The sequence below is a fragment of the Nipponia nippon genome, unplaced genomic scaffold, assembly GCF_047370975.1.
Source record: "Nipponia nippon isolate SJK-2023a ecotype South Korea unplaced genomic scaffold, ASM4737097v1 scaffold_7, whole genome shotgun sequence".
Classification (NCBI taxonomy): domain Eukaryota; kingdom Metazoa; phylum Chordata; class Aves; order Pelecaniformes; family Threskiornithidae; genus Nipponia; species Nipponia nippon.
Genome location: NW_028262391.1, coordinates 18,113,602 through 18,133,902, shown reverse-complemented (window position 1 = coordinate 18,133,902; position 20,301 = coordinate 18,113,602). Strand labels below are relative to the sequence as shown.

Genomic DNA, 20,301 nt, shown 5'->3' with positions numbered 1-20,301 from the left:
ACAATAACCTATACTGAAGATAACGCATTCATGTGAATGCATGTAAAATGTAGATTTATCCATAATTTTTTTTAAAAAGAATCCTGGAGTGTAATGATTAAGCATATGCATACTCCTTGGGCGGATGTATTTTCCAAGCTGCTGTAATGGACAAGGACAGTAAAAGCTTTTTTCTTGCCACATCTAGAAAGACAATTCATGTAAATAAACCTGCACAAAACCCCCTGATCTGAGCTGGAGAGGCACCCCACCCAGCTTTTATGATATTTAATGCCACAAGTATCACAAATATAATGCATATTAAGACATATTTACAGACAGTCCTTACAGCACTCTGCAGTAAATAGAGCAACTTGTGCTTTTTATTTATAGAGCATTTGGCCTGAAGGACAAGCAACATTTGTGCATATAAATTCTGGCATCCGTGCAAAAACACGGTAACTCTTAGCCTGCTGGAAAAATAATGGAAATAACTAATAAATAAAACTTCTTTTTTTCCCCCTGACAGTTCATAACTAGTATTTGACATCCTAGCAGGAATCACTGTTCAATTTAGTTTCCTTTGAATGGCATTTCCAAGTACAGACATTAATAGAGAACTGGTCTCCTTTCAGATATAGACCATTGTATAAGCATAACTGCACCATAAATTCTTCTGACTTCCTTTTGGTTAATTCAGGCTACTACAGACTTTAATCTTAAAAGTAATCCCTGATTTAATCAATGTCCATTTTTGTAAGGTAAACGGGGTTTTTTTAAACTTCGCGTAACGTATACTAAATAAAACTGAACTAAGCATACATAAACATATCCTTCCAGTTTATTCAAATATCAGAAGTTGTATTTTCATAGTGCGCAAGAATCAAAACCAATCGGGTTCAAATTGAGAAAAAAACCCTCTTCTAAAGTAGAGCAGCTCCGTTATCACAACCTGTGAACTATACAGAATTTCCCATCTACCTCCCTTTACCTCCAGATTCTGACATTCCTGAGCTGAGTTTGTGGGAAGGCCAATCCATCTGATTTCCTTCTTCTCCTTTGAAATTATGTTCATTGCCATCAGGACATTAAGGGCATCGTAAACTCTCCGTCTAATATTTTTCTGATCATAAGCCTGCTAAGAAGACAAGGCAGCATTAATTACAACGGAAGAATTCAAAAAGGAAAAAAAGAGAGAACACATCCTTCATAGAGAGGTAGAAGGTAAAAAGCCAAAATGGCAGTTCAAGTCAGAGTGGTATCAAAGCACGATGCTTTCATCTGTGCGACTGCCTGGCTACCACATGAGCGTGTTTGGTTGCAAATGGAAGCTTCAGACCCGCTTGAAGCCTCTGTGCAGCAAATTCCCATCGTGGCAAGTCTGTTACAGTTGAAAAGCCTGACAAGATCACATATGGTACAAGAGTAGCCTTTTTTTAAAGATAATTCTTTTGGCAGACTATTTTGTTTCTAATTTCGAGGGAGTTCAATTCTTCATTTTAATTCTATATTTTTAAATTTCAGAGGGTAACTCTTTATGTTTGGGAAGTAGTTAAGTAAGTGAAGGAAAGGATGGAGTGTGGCAGAACAGAAGGGGCAGAATTCCATGATAAACCAGACGATTTTGTAATGGTATAACAGATTTCAACACATATTTGCTTACCGAATCTGTAGCTAGGTGGCTGTTTGAATTTGTGAATTCTGATACCAGCTCATCGGCGACTTCATTGTAAGAAGTTGTTCCTTTACGTTGAACTTTTTCACATACTTTCATTGAAAAATGCCTCAGACCCTTCCCATTTTTATCTCCTTTTTTACTTCTCTTACTGGAAGGAGAAAAGTAATTATTTTAATACATTGAATATTAATAAGCTACATTGTTACACAGCAAAAGGTCTACCTTTTGCAACAGGCATCAGGACTCGTGACATTATGTAGGACCTAAATGAAGAATAAAACTGTTCTGCTTTTTTGAATCAGTTTCTTCTTTCTTAAAAGTTGGCAAAAAAGTATACTAGAGTCCTTTCCCCCTTCTCGGCGATTTCTACATTGACAGTATTTGAACACATGCTACTGGGCAGATGCTTAAAAAGACGGATTTGTAATTCAGGTAGTTTCACAAAAGAGCAACCAAAAAAGGGGAGAAACCTCACAGGGTGTTTGTGTGCCTGGAAGCCAGATTTACAGGCGACTCTCATGTTTGTGCTTAAAATAGAAAGGCTCAGACACCCCTATTTACAATACAGCAGAGGATACCTCAGTTCTCCTACCGACCAAGTTTTATATCTGTGCCATCATAGTTGAGACTGAGATACAAGAATCTCTTTTGTGGAGAGTAAGTACATATTCAATGGTTTTTTATGGTGCCAAATTAATAACTGGCAACTGTCAGGGTTATTTTCCATTAACTTTCTTCCTCCAGAAAAGCAAGTGCTTAGATAATGGTAATGGAAAAAACAGGAGCAGTTGGATTTATCACACGAGCTAGATTTGGGTGTGTATTTCAACAGAAGCCTTTAAAAAGCTCAGCTGTGTTGGTGTTTTTTAATTACAGTTTTACAAGTTGGTTTGATATTATGTTTCAGGGACATCTATTATTGTACAGAAAAAGGCCTAGTTCTGTCAACAGCACAAGCTGAGGAAAACATTAAAATACAAGAATGCTTTTCAAAATTTTAAATGTATTTAAGAAAACAGAACACTGGAAAGAAGGACAGAAGAAAAGGAAGAGTGGAAACGAACATCAGAAGATTTTAAAGAAAACAACACTCTTGATCCCTCTGCAGTTATTCAATTTGAGTAACCCCTGATAGGTAAACAAACAGAACCACCTTGAATGCATTCAAAGAAGTTTTGGAAGCAAAGGAAAAGATCATGTGTTTACGAGTTATTTGTCACGTTGAAAACTAGAATAATCCTGTTTCTGAACATGTGTTTTGTTCGTTTTTCACAACTCCCAGTATCATCTGTAACAGCAAATGTATTTATCAGGAAGTGATAAAGCAAAGAGTAATGAATTATAACTTCAAGGAATAACATACAACATAGCTGTTATGTGGAGGAGTGAAAACTGCTGAAAGTGGGAACTGGACACCCATCTCTGAAGTGCAGATCTGAAGAAGTAAAACAGGTATGACTGTATACATAAAATATATATATATATATATACACGTTCAATAATACTCACCTTTCTGAAAAATCTGATTCTATAAATTCTCGAGTCCTCTTTCTGTCCCTAAGAACAGACAATTCAAACTTAGATGAAAATAACATTATATATTTAGACCAAGAAAATCAATGTATTTGGGGCCTAGCTGGGTACTAACGTTTGCTGTTACATGTTTACTGAAAGGGGAAAACAGCACATACGCAGCTTGACAAAATTTGAGAGAAGGTGGTTAGGACTTTGGAGGCTGGCTGAGCTCACTGCCAGACAAGTTCTATGCCCAGATTTACCATGCTTAGCCCATATGATTTTAGGGAAGTCACTTCATCTGGAACTATAGGAAGTGGTGATGGGAGCTAGATAACCAGATCCCATCAAAAAGGAGAAGCTGGGCTCCTTTGAAAATGCCTATTTAAAATTCCTCCATGTGGAAGAAAAATGCCTTCAAACAGCGCATAAGATAGATATAGCCTGTATTTTCAGGACATTGAATGTTTTGGTATCTTTAAACAAAAGCCAAGGTAAAACACTAAACACATTCATATCAGAGCTGATGCATACAGAGCTGAAAAGAAATACTCTGAAGAAGTAGCTGACATGAACTTTGCATAGGAGTAGCAGTCGCCAGTCGTTGCCGGTTTCCTTTTCCTTCTGTTTATTAGCTACAGCAAGCAGACTTCAGAAGTTGTATTCCAAACTTGTCTTTTATTCTCGCAGCTGATACAATGCACGTTGCTTGAGAACTATCGGTAAATTACTTCACGTTGTTACCCTGCAGTTTCAAAACCAGGGCTCGCAGCAGATGCTTCCGCAGCTAAAAACCTGACAATGTTATGAAGGGAGCTGAACAAAAATGATGGATGTGAAGATCTGTGCCACGAAAGCCTGCATGTATTTGGTCGTGCGATCCAGAGCCCATCAGCAGATGCCTTCCTCGGCAGCAACGGCGGGGTTTTTGTCTTTGGTGTTCCCTGTCCATGGTGCTTAACCGCCCACGCTGCGCGCGGGGGGCCCGACCGCAGCAGAGCTGGGGCGGGGGCGGGAATGGCAGTGAGTGGAGAGCCAGGCCCTGAGAAGGAATGTGCTCTTGTCTCATTTGATTTTGGAAGCAATTTGGAATCTGTGAAGAGGAGTAAACAATGGGTAAAGCAAGGAGTTGGACTTGGAATCCTCTGGAACTGTCTTCAGCAAGCGCTCACCGCTTAGGTTCGGCGATGCCACAGACCCTTCCTCACCTCTGTTCTTCAGAAGAAAATACGATGTATTGTATGGACTTCCGCAGGGATCAGTATTGATCGGGCAGTCTGGAGAACATCTTGCTCCTTTTTATTGGCGAAACAACAGTTAGGCTCACTGGAAATACTGTGTCTAGATTTTGACAGTATACCAACAGAAGGATGGTGCTTCTCCTTGGTGGTGGGGGTCGATGCACTGCAGCCAGGCCTCTCTCTGGGAATTTCCATCACCTGGTTTTGGATGATGCTTAAGGCACCTAATGGGCATTGATCCTCTGGTTTAGCAAGCTGTAAACAGACACTGTAGCTTTTCCCTCCTCTGGATACAGAAAAAACTTCTGCCTGTCCTCCACATTTCACAACACTTGCAGAAACAAAGTAATCTTTGACAACTCCTTTTTCAAACAGAATCAGAACAAAGTGGATTCAAAAGGTATTTGAGGAGATAAACACATACTCAGCACAAAACCCAAGGTTAAAAACTGCTCAGGCGGGCATGCAGTTTATTGACTCTATGGGGGGAATATGGCAACTGAGAGGTACAAGCCTAGGACAGTCCTTGCTTACAGCATAGAATGAAGAATGTCAAGGTACAAACATTACACTCTCATTTCTGCCATGTCCTAGGTGCTCCACTTTCCCCCCTCTAAAGCTGTAACGGTACTACTGACATTCATCACCTGTTTAGAAAAATTAACCCAGATATGGAAATAAATTACTTTTTAATTTTCAGAGGCAAAGCACTACATTTGTCTTGAGACAGATAAGCTCAGCAGTACTGGTATTAAAAAAAATAAATCATAAAATACTGTAAAGCTCAGATTTCCTTAGAAGAGATAAAGATAGCCAGGTTACTCTGGAGTACCTCAGAACCCCATGAAAACCTGTTGCTACTGTAAAATAGTAATAAAAATACAACATAGATTACATTCACAATTTTCCATTAGAGCTTTACTCTGAAATGCCTCTTGAAGTGTTTTTGACAGTCTCTCCCCCTGTTGGCACCCGCTGACACACTCAACAGCAAACCCAGTTGGATATACCATGAACTTATGAAAAAAATAAAGCCTTCTTTTAACAAGACTCATGAATTTGTGACTCTCCATTTTCAAAAAGAAACAGATACTGCATAAACCAAAATTAAAACAGACAGTGAAGCGACTGGTGCTTGTACTTCTGTGTTCACATGCTCCAGACCTCAAAAGTGCATAACAGGCTAAAGAGCATGCTGCTTTTAGTTGTGCAAGAACTAGAAGCCATAAGCCCACATATGGATACAACAGTATAAAGGAAAAAATCAGAACGGATGCTCAAACATCTTTAAATAAACCAAAAATCTTACCCTGGGACCCAGCCAGAAGCTTCCGTTATGTGTGTCTGTGTGACCATTGTTGGAGCTGGGTTATACGGACTCCCAATCAGAACACTCCCTGAATTGGTCAGTCTTTGCGATGTGCTTATGATCTATGAAATTTAGAAATAAAAAAAACACGGCTCTTTTAAGAAAACAGAGGTCACCACAGCCCAAAATTCATACTAAGCATGGTACTAAGAAAAAAACAATAATTCTGTACCAGATGCAAGCTACAGTCAAAATATACAGAAGAGATGTCATCAGAAGATCTTCATGTATAAAAGTAATTGCTTTTTACTCATATATCTTATTTTGCTTTTTAAACTTTATTTTACTTTATTCCATTTGTTAGTGACATTTTTGAGTACCTACTGTATTAAATTTTGTAGTTTCCTTTACTACTTAACTTACCCAACACCCATGTAAGTATATGGCAGCTACTTTGTCTGGTATCCATCAATATTGTTTAAACAAGTAGAAAAAATGCTATCTAAAGAATTTCCCATTTCCTTAGCTCACTGAGCATTACTTCACATCCCTCCTGACGCCACACTGTGATTACATGTATGTATTTTTTTTTTATCTTAAAGACATAAATTTATCTTACTTATTTTTGCAAGTGGATAGCTTGACAGAAGCAAGTGAAAACAGAAATTTAGGAAAAACAAAACAGAGGTACAGGTTAGATATTTACTGATTGATACTGGAGAACAAAAGATCCCTGGCTGGCTGCTTTACACACTGCATGCAGGGACAGGAAAGGTATCAACTTTTATCGCTACATTGGCTTGAAGTCAGAAACATTAAGTGATAGAATAATTAATTTTTAAAAGCTTGCTTTTAAGTTCAGCACTGGTGTAACACCAGTATGTAAGTGAGAATCAGTAATGCAATATTTCAATTAAACATCAGTCCAGTCCAGTAACGTTTTATATCAATTTCTTGCAACACTATAAATAACATTTATTTGCAGTAAGCATATGGTTCTGCCAGCATATGGCAGACACAGGCCAGGGAGAAACGATTTTAAACATTTAGGACACTGAAATGCATTTCACCACATTCCACCCTCTCTGAGGTTTCACACTGCTCTACTGATGTCTTGTACATCGCAGATCAAACGTGTCACAGAAGAGCATTTTATGTCCAATCTCCTCATCATTTTTTCCTGACAACCGCTACAATAAAGTGAGGCGGCAGAATCCCGCGGGGGCGTCCCGCGTCCCTCCATCCCCTGGTGCCACCTAGCGGGGACGGGGACGGACACGGACACCCGCGGCACGCTCCCACGGGAGCCCTGGCCCCGCGCCGCTGGGGCAGCGCCCTGCTCGGTGGGCACTGGCAGGCGATAGATGCACAAGCACAAAAATCCACCCCGCTACCGCTCGTTGTTCCAGCTACGGGTTCCTGGATGCAGGGACACAGATGTCACGGGTATACAGATCAGTGTTATTTCACTGTCGCTTTTAAATTTAGCACTGAATGTTTGCTTGCACAAAAAATGCTACACCAAGTATTTTCAGGGGACTAATTCCGTCTTCTCTTACCAGCAAACATTTTTTCCAGTGTGCCTGAAGTAATTGCATAAATTCACTGCATAGCATAAAAAAGAAAACCCCACTCTAATTTAGCGAATAGAGCATCTGTAGGATGTGTTACATCTCTGTAATTAAGCACTAACATTTTATCAATAATACTTATGCTGTTAAATTTAAACCTACAGACTGAAATCTGAAGAAACTGTAACAAACACCCGTACACAAGAATCCAGCCCGCAACCTGTGCTGATTTCACCATTTGCCCAGCCGCACCCCAAGGGATTCATACCGAGAGTCCCTGTTCAGCCAGCTGCCCACTCCACTGATCCTGGGGGCCGCGTGCTGGTGTGAAGGACCTGCAGCAGCCGTGAGGGCTGTAACCTGCAGTGGTGACATAAAGCCAAAACCCCCTCGCGGCAGCAGGACGTTGCTAACACAGGTGAGAGGCCAAAGGAGCGTTAACATTCCCATTATTAACAACTTGTGAACGTTCTCTTTTAAATGCTCTGGGACACAACCCTGCCATACGCTGGATGTCTTAGGAGACCTGTGCTAATGGCTATTTAATAAGAAAATGTTTGCTGAATATAGATCTATCCTTGCAAAGCAGCAGAATAAAATAAAATAATTGAAAAATTTAAAAATAAGAATAAATAATAAAAAGAAATAAACCAAAATGTGTGTCTCACACCACGCAGTAGCTTTTGTAACTTCTACCTGCTATAGAACCTAAACCATTAACTAGGGTTCATTTCAACCACAAGTGCGGCCTTGAGAAGTCACTCGTAAGAGTAGGAACTGCATTAACTGACTATTTGCCCCTGTTCTTGGCTATTATTGATTGCACTCACAAAATCTTTTGTCGCAGAACTATTCCAGTGAGATGCTACAGGGCACATGCTCTAGCAATACTTGCATCGGTGCCGATGCGCTGAGGAACGCTGTTCTCTGGTAGACAGCCCGTGGCTAGCACTTCAGATGGAGAGCTCTTACACAGTGGGGGCGGCAGCTCAGAGGGGGCTGGCTGTAATGCTTGTGCCCACCTGCCCAACTGGGACAAAAGCCCTCGAAGAACAGGAATAACTTCTGATGAGAACAAGACCCACCACACTCATTTTTAAAACACATTAAATGGTTCTTGTACTCAGGCTACGTGCTTGGCAAGTAGGCATCAGGTTACTAGAAACAGTTCACTGTGTTGCCTATTTAGTTCTCTGGCCACCAGAAAACCCCAAATTTTATCAACACCAGATCCAAAATCCCTGAAACAGCAATATACTCTCATATACAGTTATCATGGACAGGAAAAGACAGTTTTAGGAAGAGTAGTTTCAACGAGTTAAATATCTAGCGACACATCTGAGAGACATTTAGTCTTTGGCCATGCTGGAGATTTACTCATGAGAACATGACACAAAATATTCAAAGAGTATCAATACCATTCTTAATGAGATTATTTTTTTTTCTTAATACACTTTTGAGTAATAGTTAAAATGTCAACTGGTAAATTTGTTTCAATTTCCATTCAAAGCCAGGAAGACAGGCATCCCCTAAGGTCACACAAGATCGTTGCTGGGACTGGCAATTCCGGCGTGCCGAGATTGCTGTACCCACGTGTCATCACCTTTCTACCCAGGTGGGGCCCTTCGGCAGCCTGCGCAGCCGAGGCAGGAAGCGGCAAGTTCCTAGCACTGCTCACATCTTTGTTCTTCACGTTTCCATATTACATCACCAGGAAGTCACGCAGCTGGTTACACAAGTTAGCATTACTGGAGTTGCAAAACTTACCATTTGGGGTCCAACATTCACATTGATTGGTCCTAAGGTTTTTGGCAAAATCTTAGTTGGGGAGTTGGTGCTGGAAACTGGTAATGTGATTATTGAAATATTACCTAAAAAGAGCAGTAAAAAGAGAGTTTTAAATTACTTCCTGTAACCTATGAATAACACTTTGGCAAATTCTCACATCATTTTAAAGTTTTAGAACCAGGTTAGCTTTTTTGTCTTGTACACTGCAGACACACCCTCATATAACAGCCTCCAGATCTTTTAGCAGATGTCACAAGGACACCTCACAAAACTACACTTTCACTGTTTTACCTTTAAAGTTATGTGTTAGTATTTTATCTCCAGAAACAATTTCTTCTTGCCTAAGACAAAGAGCACACAGCCTGCCATACCTCAGCATTAAAGGTTAAAATCAATACTTCTAGAAAGAAGTCAGCATACAAATCCTATTCATAATCATAAGCACATGTACAAAATATGTATCCATATATCTTCATAGCCTTAACCATTCCTCATCTGACTGTACTGAAGTGTTCTACAACCATCAGTGAAGTAAGCCTATCGCAGCCTATCACTGTACAAATGGAGTACGTGACACCTTCGCAACTTACCTGAAGTAACAGAGCAGGCAGCTGGATGTCAAGACAAAGCCAAGCACGCCACCTCTAACCCAGCGTGTTCTCATCCCAAGATGTTTACCATCTTTGTGATCCCAGGCTGCTTATGGATCTAACTCATCCTGCCTTCGCTCAGAGAAGCACAGCTCTATGCTGAGAGCCCCACAAATGCTGCTGCTCCTCCTCTGTTCCAAATTGTATCTTGTAATCTTGATTAATTCACACTTAATGTCTTAATCAAAACTGTCATGCAGCACTACCATTAGCCCATGAGTGTTCAAACTGTCGTAAACAAGCCACTCAAAGCACTGAACATTTATTTATCTATGGACGTTGAGGCAGCAGCAGCTCCTGTCTCTGACAGTTTCAAACCAAGAGAGCTGGGAATCGATCCATCAAATACCTCTCCCCATTCTTATGCACAGCCTTATTCAAAATGGAGAATTACAGTGGTGGGTCTGGAGGCAGAATTAAATACAAGGAAGAGCTGCCACTGCCTCGTAATCCACAGAGTCAGCTTGGGTCTGGCTGGGGTCATGAGCCCTAAGGACAAGGATTGGCTCCTGAAGAGCTGCTTAGGCTCTCTGGCACTAGCAGACAGAAACTGAAGGCATCCGAGGCGACAGGTTCCTTCAGACCAGCGCAGACACCAGCCCTCACCGCTGCCCTGCCCTGCCCTCCTCCTTCCACAGGAGCTGGCCAACATTCAGCTTAGCCCGGACGGTCCCAAGCTGACTCAGTGGTGTTTGTTTGACAGCTCTGTCCCCTGGTCTTTTCACACATAACCTGTTCTCCACTCCCTGCTTTTCTCTTCTCACTTGGTCCTGAACCATGGTGGTCTTTTTTTTTTTTTTTAGTACACCTATGTTCTGCCATAAGGTTACTGGAAAATCACAAATTCAACAGTGTAACTTCTCTGTAATATGAAGCAGAAGCAACGCAACTGAGAGAAAAAGAATACTTAAAAAAGGATCTTCTGTAGCTACAGCACGGAAGTAGAAAAGATGTAGACATACACAAAGTCTCCCTTTCAGAAAAAATGGATATGAGAAATATTTACAATTTGAGACAAGGATGTTCTAATGTTCTGTGTAAATTCCTTTGGCATCTGGAGTAACGCTATTACTTAATATTGATTTTCTGAAAGGCAGATCTGTGTCTGAGAGCATCAGAAGCAGCAGCTTGCTTCTTCTCTATTCAATAAATGGAATAATTTATTTAGTCACCTAACTCACCTAGAAAAAAAAAAAAACCAACTTATAAAACGCCCACACCCACAAACCCACCCCCGCAGTAAATCCTTGCTGTATTATGAAACACCTTTTGTGAGGTAGCGGCAGAGTGCACAAGACAACAGTAATTCATGATTTGCATACACCGTGTTCTCATTTTGAGCTCAAACCAGTTCTCTAAACTGGCCAGTTACTTGTCAATTTTACTTTTGCTACAGGATTTTGCCCAGGATTTGCTAAGCTGTGCTAGCGTATTCTCATCAAAACCTAGTCTCCCCTCTCATTGCAGGCTGTTGTCATCGGTGACGTGCCTGTCACTTCCCAGAACTGCTGTAGAAATTTTCCTCAGCTGCAGCTGAAACCTTTGACCCCTTTTTCTCCAAGATCAGCTCTCATGCTATTTCTCCTTGTCCCTTTTCTTACCAGGAAAAATACATAATCTACTTTCTCCGGTGCTGACAACATAAGGTGACATGGCAAAGTGCAGTAAAATTCTGAAATGTCAGCATTTGGCTTACAGTTCTCTTACCATAGGGCTGCACCACAGCGTCGTCTCCAGCGACGCTTCCTGGCCTGCAAGAGGCTCCGTAACGTCACGTTTCACAACGTAAGGTTGGGACGCGTCAGAGTTACTGTACCGTACAATTAGCACTGCTGGCGTACAGTTAAATGTACACATCTACCCACTGTCCCGCATCAATCGCTGTGCACACAGTTTGTTTCTTCCTCAGCATGTAGACTGTAACCTATTTGTACTGGCAGTAGTTTTTAACATATGTAGGTACCTCCCCTTGCACACACATGCAGACTCTCTGAAAACTGTACTGTAAAAATACAACACCCGTGGCCAAAGCCACACACAACTGCCAGATTGACTGTAGCAGCCCTGGAAAAAACATTAATTAAGAGCTACTGCTGCACCGTGCCTTCATTTACAAGGCTACCTAGATAAATGCATATGATCACCATTAGGACAACTTTAGTAAATACAAGGGTCATTTAAATTACTTGATCTTGATTTTAAAGAGACAGTTGCTTACGTATAATATACGTATAAAGTCTTTTTGGCTAGAGTTACTGTCAGTAGGAAAGATCTTCCATCTTCCAATCCCTGCACAAATCCCCCATTTGGCAGCAGCAGTGTCAAAATGATCTTAAAGAGTTGATCGAGTTTTCAGAGAAATGTTTCCCTGCCCTTGTCCCTCCTTTTAAATTTCTTTATGCGTAAATATAAATATGTGAACATGTAGACTTTTAAAACACAGATAGGAGGGAAAGGGACCAGTTTCTTTTTATGAGTGAGGTCTCTCTCATCCACCATGGACAGAAGGAAAGAGCAACCAAATTTTTCACAAGACGTGGTCACTCTGTGTTTGTCAGCAGTTGGAAAAATGGTAAAGTTTTATCACTTATGAATAAAATATTCCCTCCCTCCTGTTTTTTTTTTTTCAAAAACAGTGTCATAGTCCGGATACTCATGTGACCTCAACTCTTCCAAATATTTAATGGTGGAAACACCACCTTCCCATCTCTCTTCACAGCAAACATGGTAGTTGGTTCAGTTAGTTGGTGCAAAAAGTTAATGCATTTCCAAATAGATCACATCAGCACCCCAACCTGAACAGACAGATTTTGCAGTCAGTATTGCCAGCGTCACTACTCTTCTCTAAACAAAGAGAAATACAGCTTCCCAGAGCATCCCGTCCTGCCCACGGGCCTTGCGCGGTGGCAGCCCAGGTCCGTGGGACACCACTACCACTGAAAGACCTGGAGCTGGCCAGGACCGGTCCCAGCACAATAAAAACATCACCACAAACTGGAAACGGCCAACACAAGCACAACCAGCTCTGAGAGCAGGCACTTCCTTGCTAAGATGGCTAGCTGTATTTTACACCAGATTTTTGAGGTTAGTGCACCTCTGTTTGCTGAAGAGCTGGTAATTTCTAAAGTTTTGAAGGCAAGGTAGCATTACAAAACAGCAAGCATCAACAGGAACAATCTCTTCAAGTCTTATTTATAAAACAGCATAGAAAAAATAGAAGGAGGAAGCAGATGTCACACTGTTTGTAGATCATCTAAAAAATATTCAACAGACTTCTAAAAAATACTCAACAGATTTCTGTATTCGACTTAAACCAGAAATATCACCAAACTAGTTATATATACTTTATCATATAGCAGTTGTAAAGGCTTTAAACACGATCAAATTCCAAATAAATGCCAAGTCTTAATAATGCCCATCATTTGGGGACAAAAAAGATTACACTGATTTATGTTCCACTGAAAAACAGCAGTGCGTACAGTGATAAGCTGAACACAATGAGAGCCATCAGCCTCCTAGTCACGGTAATCTTACTGCATGGATGAAAAAGGTCAGCAGAGATGGATCAAACTCGAATGATTTGTATAATAATACTCAATTCTTATATAATGTTTCTCGGCAGTACTTTCAAAGCACAAAGGAGGTCAGTGTCATTATTCCCATTTTACCTATGAAAAACTGAGCACATGGGAAAGAAACCCACTTAGAACTCTCACAGAGAGGCTTTAACTGCAGTATATATAAAGCCACCACAAATTGAGCATGCTCGTCACTGACGCAAATTCAAAATAAAAATCTGTCATTGGACATACGTATGTTTCTCTTAGAACACAAGCACTTTGCTTCTACATAAATTATTCTTCCATCCCTCAGTCACCACTATTGTTGTTTCTCATGGAGAAAACCCAGCATTGCTATTCTTTCATATTTAGAAAAACACGTTCACTATGTAACTATTATTCTTCCTGGCATTTGCGAAATATTTTTACTTGAACACACAAAGAAAAACCCCATTGAAATGATCTTCAGCTTCAAGCAGTCACAGAACAAAGTTATTCACGTTTATATACATATATGCTTACATGCACCCATTAACTAACCATCCCACAAGACTAACTTTAAATCATTACGTGGCATCCTAAATAGCTTAACTTCACACAAAGAACATGGACTCCTATACAAATGTGAAGCTAAAGAGGTTTTAGTCATTTTTTCCTGTATAACTAAATCTGTTAGGTCTGCAGCTTAGTTGCAAAGATAATCAGAAACAATGTCAACCAGAGAACCTACAGAATCTGTCACAGTCAGTTTGAAGGAAACCATAGCTGATGGGAAGCACAGACCAGCCAGCTGGGGTCACACACAATGCGCGCATCAACAAAAAAAGTCTTTGAATTTTTAGACAAAACACCAGGGAAATGTTGGTAATTTAGATTTCATATTCAGAGCTCTGAAACAAACGTCCACATTTTTTAAAGTCTATCAGTGAACAGCCATTTTAAATAATAGAGCCAATGGCTTGACGGTAATGGCAAAAAATAAAAACAGTTCAGAGTTGTGGAATACTGGAAGTCCATTAGGATATTTTGCAATAACAGATGTGATGTGTCATCATGTTTCTCTATCACACTAAAACATAAATTGATCTCCAAGATCAGGATACAGTATTATAAAAGCATACAGAAAAACTGAATTATTAACATGATATTAGTATGCATATATTTTCTTGGTACATTTCTTCATTTGTTTATTGCACAAACTTACTAGGCTATAAACCTAAATTTAAAAGTTCCATAGTCTGTAGTACATACATACCTAGAAATATATGAAATCAAAGAGAATTATAGAAAAGAAAAAACAAAATGGGGCAGAAGACATTTCAGTCTACTTCAGGCTCACACCGACCAGTACATTTTCAGTCTTTTACTGTTCAATTTGAGACAAATTTATAGGAGTTAACAGGTGTATGAACCTCAAAATACCAATTGAGGTACTTCGATAGCAACTGTACGCCTATTGATAACTGATTCTGTTGTCTTGGTCGTTTCAGCAGATCTCTTCAAGCACACAATGAACTCCCAGTACTCTTCAGGCCTTGAGCTAGAACCCCCTAAGGCTCTGGTCAGATATTCAGCACACTGCCACTAAAATTCGTTTATGCAGACCTCATCACCAATGCTCATTCCTGCCCGCAAGCCAGCACAGCCACAGCTACGGCTATGCAGTGAACTTGCCTTCTTTTCCTTTGGCAAGGGGAAACAATGGGTATTTTTCGGCTGAATCTGTTCCCGGGTCCAGTGAAGTGCTCAGCCACCTACACAGCTACGCTGGAACTAAGCAAAGGAAAATGTTTACAAGAAGCTGTGAGGTGACCAGAGCCAACTTAACTGGCGCTGTTGCCAGAGAAGATGTCTATCAAAGCAAGCAAAAGATTACATCACAAAGAAAGGCAGAAAATGGTAAATATGTTAATTTAAAAAAAGAAAGAGAAAGAGAGACTCCTGCCTTACTGCTTCCATTACAGTAGTGCAGGCATGTGGCAGTCCTGTGCATCGAGAAGTTTCTAAAATGCCAGCCCTATCAGGACTTAGTAAAAATTAGGTACTGCATAAAAAAAGATGTATTGAAACAAAGTTCATTGTGAAGCTGTATTAAAAGTTAAGCTTCCCACCCAAAGCAATCTGGATTGCAATTTGACCCGATTAAAGGACCCTCCCTCCTGGAGCCTGTTGCAAGACTGGTGGTCTAGAGCCGGACTCCCTTTTCCCTCCACAGCAATAAACAGAGAACACCATATAAATTGATAGAATTTAAGAATATAGTAACAAAAAAGTATTAAATAAGGACAGTACGATCTACATTATGCATTTTAAGATGAGAATCAAACATGTCACTCATAGTCAACCCGTTGAAAACTGTTGCTTCTTTCTTCCATACCCTATTAACTCATAACTGTCAACTCACTGTTCATAGACAAAAGTGGATCAGTACCCAGCGTCTTCACTCGGATACAGACACACTGGGTCAGCCAAAAGATTTTGTTTAGAAGGCAAACAGAACAGTTAACCTGTGAAATAAACTCATTTTTTACGTGCAAGAGTATTCCCCATGAAAAATAACAAAATATGGTTTCAGTAACTTTTATAATTTTGTACAGGCACTTACAAATTTAGAGTTCTTTAAATTTTCAGGTCATTATCTATTAGAAATTAAGCTTGTGCTCCAGGTGACTTCTCTGTGTATTTAATTGATCTGATTTACTTTTGGGAATATCCCTTACTTGCAGGTCAAGTACTTTTAAAATAAGGTAAAAGAATGCCAAAACAAGACCTTGGAAACAGTATAATTAACCCCCCCACCCCAACTTTAACTATTCTTGGTCAAATATGTACTTAACAAGCACAGTTACGAGAATCTGCAAACAGAATCACAGAATGGTTGGGAGGGACCTCTGGAGGTCATCTTGTCCAAGCCCCTGCTCAAGCAGGGTCAGCCAGAGCAGGCTGCCCAGGACCACGTCCACACAGCCGCTGAGTATCTCCAAGGATGGAGACTACACAGCCTCTGTGGGCAATCTGTGCCAGTGCTCGGTCACCCTCACAGCAAAAAAAGTGTTTCCTGGTGTTCAGAGGGAACCTCCCGTGTTTCAGTCTGCGACCACGCCTCTGGTCCTGTCTCTGGGCTCCACTGAAAAGACCCTGGCTCCATCCTCCATGCACCCTCTCTTCAGGTATTTGTATACATCGGTAAGTTCCCCCTCTGAGCCTTCTCTTCTCCAGACTACAGTCCCAGCTCTCTCAGCCTTTCCTCATAAGAGAGATGTTCCAGTCCCTTCATGATCTTAACGGCCCGTGGCTGGACTCTCCACTACGTCTGTGTGTCTCTTGCCCTGGGGAGCCCCATCCCTGGACTCAGCACTCCAGGAGTGGCCTCACCAGGGCCGAGTGGCGGGGAAGGGTCGCCTCCCTCGACCCCCTGTCAGCACTCCTCCCCATGCAGCCCAGGAGGCCGCTACCCTTCCCGCGGCAAGGGCGGGCGGCTGGCTCACGGCCAGCTTGCTCCCCGCCAGCACCCCCAGGTCCCGTTCTGCAGAGCCCCCGTCCGGCCCCAGCCTGCCCCGCTGCAGGGGCCGCCGCCCCGCCCCCCCCCCCCCCCGCCGGGAATTTCTCCAGGCAGCCGAGGCCCCCCGGACGGCCGCGCACCCCTCTGCCCCGCCAGGCGCAGCCGGGCCATTTCAAGCGCGCGTTTCCTAGGACGCGGTAACCACTCTGCTCCCGCGGCCCGGGTCCAGTCAGGAGTTCGTCTGCTGCGCTTCCCTCCCCGCCTCAGGCGGCGGCGCCGGGCGGTCCCCCGCCCGGCCCCTTCAAAGCACAACCGCCGCCCCCCCCCCCCGCGAAGTGCCACCGTGGTAAGTCCGGACGAGGCAGGCCAGCGAGCGGGGGCCCCGGCGCCGCGGGGGGCCCGGCCGGGCCCGCTCCGCCGGGCCGCAGGCGACGGCGGCCCCCGCCCGCCCCGCGCGCCTTTGTTACCCGGGGGCATCGTGCGGCCGGGCCAGGCGGGAGCAATCGCGCGCCGAGCAAGCCCACGCGCAGCACGCGGCGGGCCCCGCGGGGGCGGCAGGGCCGGGGCAGCGCCGGGGAGCGCGTGCGGAGCCGCGTCAGCAGGACGCGCGCGCCGTCCGGGACCGGCCTGAGCAAAGCCGCCCCCTCCCCGCGCGTGCGGCGGTAAACGCTGTCACCCAGGCCGATGCTCCTGCGTGCCAACGGACCGATTCAATTCAGCCCGTCCCGCGCCGCAGAACGGCGGCGGCGGCTGGAAGCGGAAGGAGTTCAAAAAGATTCTGCTCAGGCTACAGAGTCTGAAGGCAAGAAACCTCAGCATCCCGTGGGCGCAAAGCAAAGCCAGAACGCCGCGGCAGTCAGCACCGGTCTGTGTTAAGGACAGGGCGCTCTGCTGGAGCAGGAGCTGTAGCAACCGGCGGGCCCCGTTCTGCTGCCGGAACTGCACAGATCGAGCAGAAATCTTTTAAATCTGCAGTTGCTTTCAAATTTGGAGTTCTCTGCATATCTTGTTTCCTTCAAAGGAATCTTCAGGACACGCTGTCCCTTTACCTGTCACTGCAGAAGGTAGCAAATTGACTCACTTCAGGTGTGTTGAATTAGAGTGCTCACCTGATGGCACCACATCTCATTGAATACACAGCTCAAAAGCAGCAGCTTCTTTGACTACTAAAATGATTTTGCACATAATATTTTGTTATTATAAGATTGCAAACCTTGATTTTATTACAGGGCTTCATACCTAGGCAACTCCAACGCTCAGCAGATCAGGTAGCCTTGGGACTACTCCTTGAACTAGAATGGAGCCCTCAAAGCCACAGACGTCCATGTGGATGCACAGAGGGCAGGTGAGGTGGCTTTATGAGACAAGCAACCAAGTGCTAATACAGACATGCCCTCTGCTTGGAATCAGCAGGAAAAGATTTGACTTTCCATTTTTATAATATATACAAACAGGATTACAAAACTGGAAGTGTTTAAGTTATCTGTTTGGGAGACATTCCCAGTCAATTAAATTTTAAATTCTCCTGGTTACACATGCAACTTTTCAACATGAACTCTAGAGTATGTCTGATTTAATTCATTCACAGCTTGAAACAATCACCCCAAAACCACAACCGAACTGTCACTATCCAACTCATTCACAAACCTAATTATACCTGTTTAAGAACTCACTTGAACTATTATACTTAATAATTTTAACAGAATGTGACAACTCCACAAAGACAGCTTGCCACTTAAACCAGGATTTTGCCTCAATAATGGAGTACCTTAGTTGTTGTCAATTAACTTTATTAGGCACCAGAGTTCTGCCTACATCCAGGAGTGTGTCAGGCTTGTTAGCATGGAGCATACCAGGAGTTTCTCCCAACGGGCACAATCCATGATAAAACACTAGAAGAACACCTAACACACATGTGCAGACCTATCCCCAAGGCTAAGAACAGCAACAATCACCTCTGTTCTCCCAAACATGAGAGGAAGCATCCCTTTTGCATTCAGTAACCCAAGAGTATTCATTCACTAAAGAATGAGAACCAGGGCCAACTTTTTCTGTCTGGGAGAATTAAAATGCAGGTCTCCTACAGCAATAATTTTAATCACTTGTCTGCCAGGTACTTTCAGATAAGGAAACGAAGCACAGTCAGCCCAGCTTGCCATAGCTGAACAATTTTGACTGTAACAGTAAGAATCTACTACGTCAGAGACTGAGTGAAAACATGAGTGAAAACGAACTTCAGGAAGGAGATATCTAGACTGTGCTGTGTGAACTACTTAAAATATTTTACCCAATGACCGTCCTTGCAACAAGCGGTCCCTGGCATTAGGCAAGTACCTTGGCCATTAGTCAAGAGCCATCGGCATGTGGCATTCCCTCTTAGATCCAATCAGTATTCATTTCAAACAGAGGAAACAAGCTCCAAACGGAGATCCTTTGGAGCCTGCTGCCTATGAGTTAAAGGCAACAAATGCAGGAAAGAAAATTGTCTGTTGAATGGGAATTGTTCACTAAACAAAGTGAATAACATTCTGAGTTAATGCGCTGCTGAGCACTGTGATATTTCTTCTAGGCACGCCTAGAAAGAAAAATCTAGTTCCCTTCAGAATTAGGCAGTAAGTCTTTTTATGAGGATTACAAATTTGGATGTATGTGCTTTGATTCTGCAATCATCACATTTAAAACATCAAATTCCTTAGTAAATCTGTAATGCATTTAGATACACCAGGTACTAGAAATGCTTCTTTTTTCCCAGACATCATATATACAAGGAATAAAAAAATACTGGAAGTATTCTGAAAAGCCTGAATCAAAAAAAGCTACAGCAAGAAGACCACAGTATTCACCAACAAGCACAGGAAACAAGCAAGTAGTAAGAAAACTGAACTCCCAAACAACCTGTCAACCTATTTAGGAACAGTAATTCAGATTTAAAAATCAGCAGAAGTAACACAGCAGTACTTTAAGACTTACAGATTAGATTGCAATACCTAAGCAGTCCGTGAGCATTAACTTCTCCTGTAGGAAAATAAACCTGGAAGACATCCAGAGGTTGTGCATGGACACTACAGGTCATGGTGGGAAAGATAAATAAAGCCTGATCAAACACACACTGGAACAGCAGCAACAGAGTAACTGCTTCAGATGGTTCAGGGGAAAAACGCGGGGAGAAAAGAGATTTTGAAAGTTAAGCCTGTGAATGGAAAAAAAGCAGGGAAAGTAATTTTAGAGTGCAAGGGTCAAGTGATTAGCTATTTTGATTATGCATTTTTATTGTGAAAAAGCCAGAAAATTTCCCCTAGATAACTATATCTAGCGGCGCTAATGCTACAGAATGATACTGCAGTGATATGACTACAGAAAGAGCAACAGCTGATTTGGTCAGTGTTTCAAGACATTCTCCTGCAGTTTGAAACAGCATCCTCAAAGATCCAGGCTACCGGCTACTGTTATTAGGCAAAGTAGCAGAGCAGCGGGCTTACCTTGAACAGTCCAGCATTTTTCAAAATTA

At 42.4% G+C, this 20,301-nt stretch overlaps 1 protein-coding gene across 10 annotated transcripts in view; it reads right to left on the bottom strand.

Annotated features, from left to right (window-relative positions):
• Positions 1 to 20,301, bottom strand: part of TFDP2 (transcription factor Dp-2) — a 61,783-nt gene that overhangs the window by 19,656 nt on the left and 21,826 nt on the right. For 4 of the 10 annotated variants that reach the window (XM_087740232.1, XM_087740231.1, XM_087740230.1 and 1 more), the window contains 5 exons: positions 9,061 to 9,164; positions 5,723 to 5,844; positions 3,167 to 3,214; positions 1,643 to 1,805; positions 971 to 1,117 (listed from right to left, as the gene is read on the bottom strand). In XM_087740232.1, the coding sequence (XP_087596358.1) occupies positions 971 to 1,117; positions 1,643 to 1,805; positions 3,167 to 3,214; positions 5,723 to 5,844; positions 9,061 to 9,164 (584 nt within the window). Of the gene's footprint in view, positions 1 to 970; positions 1,118 to 1,642; positions 1,806 to 3,166; positions 3,215 to 5,722; positions 5,845 to 9,060; positions 9,165 to 9,671; positions 10,929 to 14,965; positions 15,065 to 15,695; positions 16,845 to 16,933; positions 17,098 to 17,260; positions 17,286 to 20,301 lie in introns of those variants that run through there. The other 6 variants (XM_087740236.1, XM_087740238.1, XM_087740235.1 and 3 more) reach the window with 6 other exon arrangements.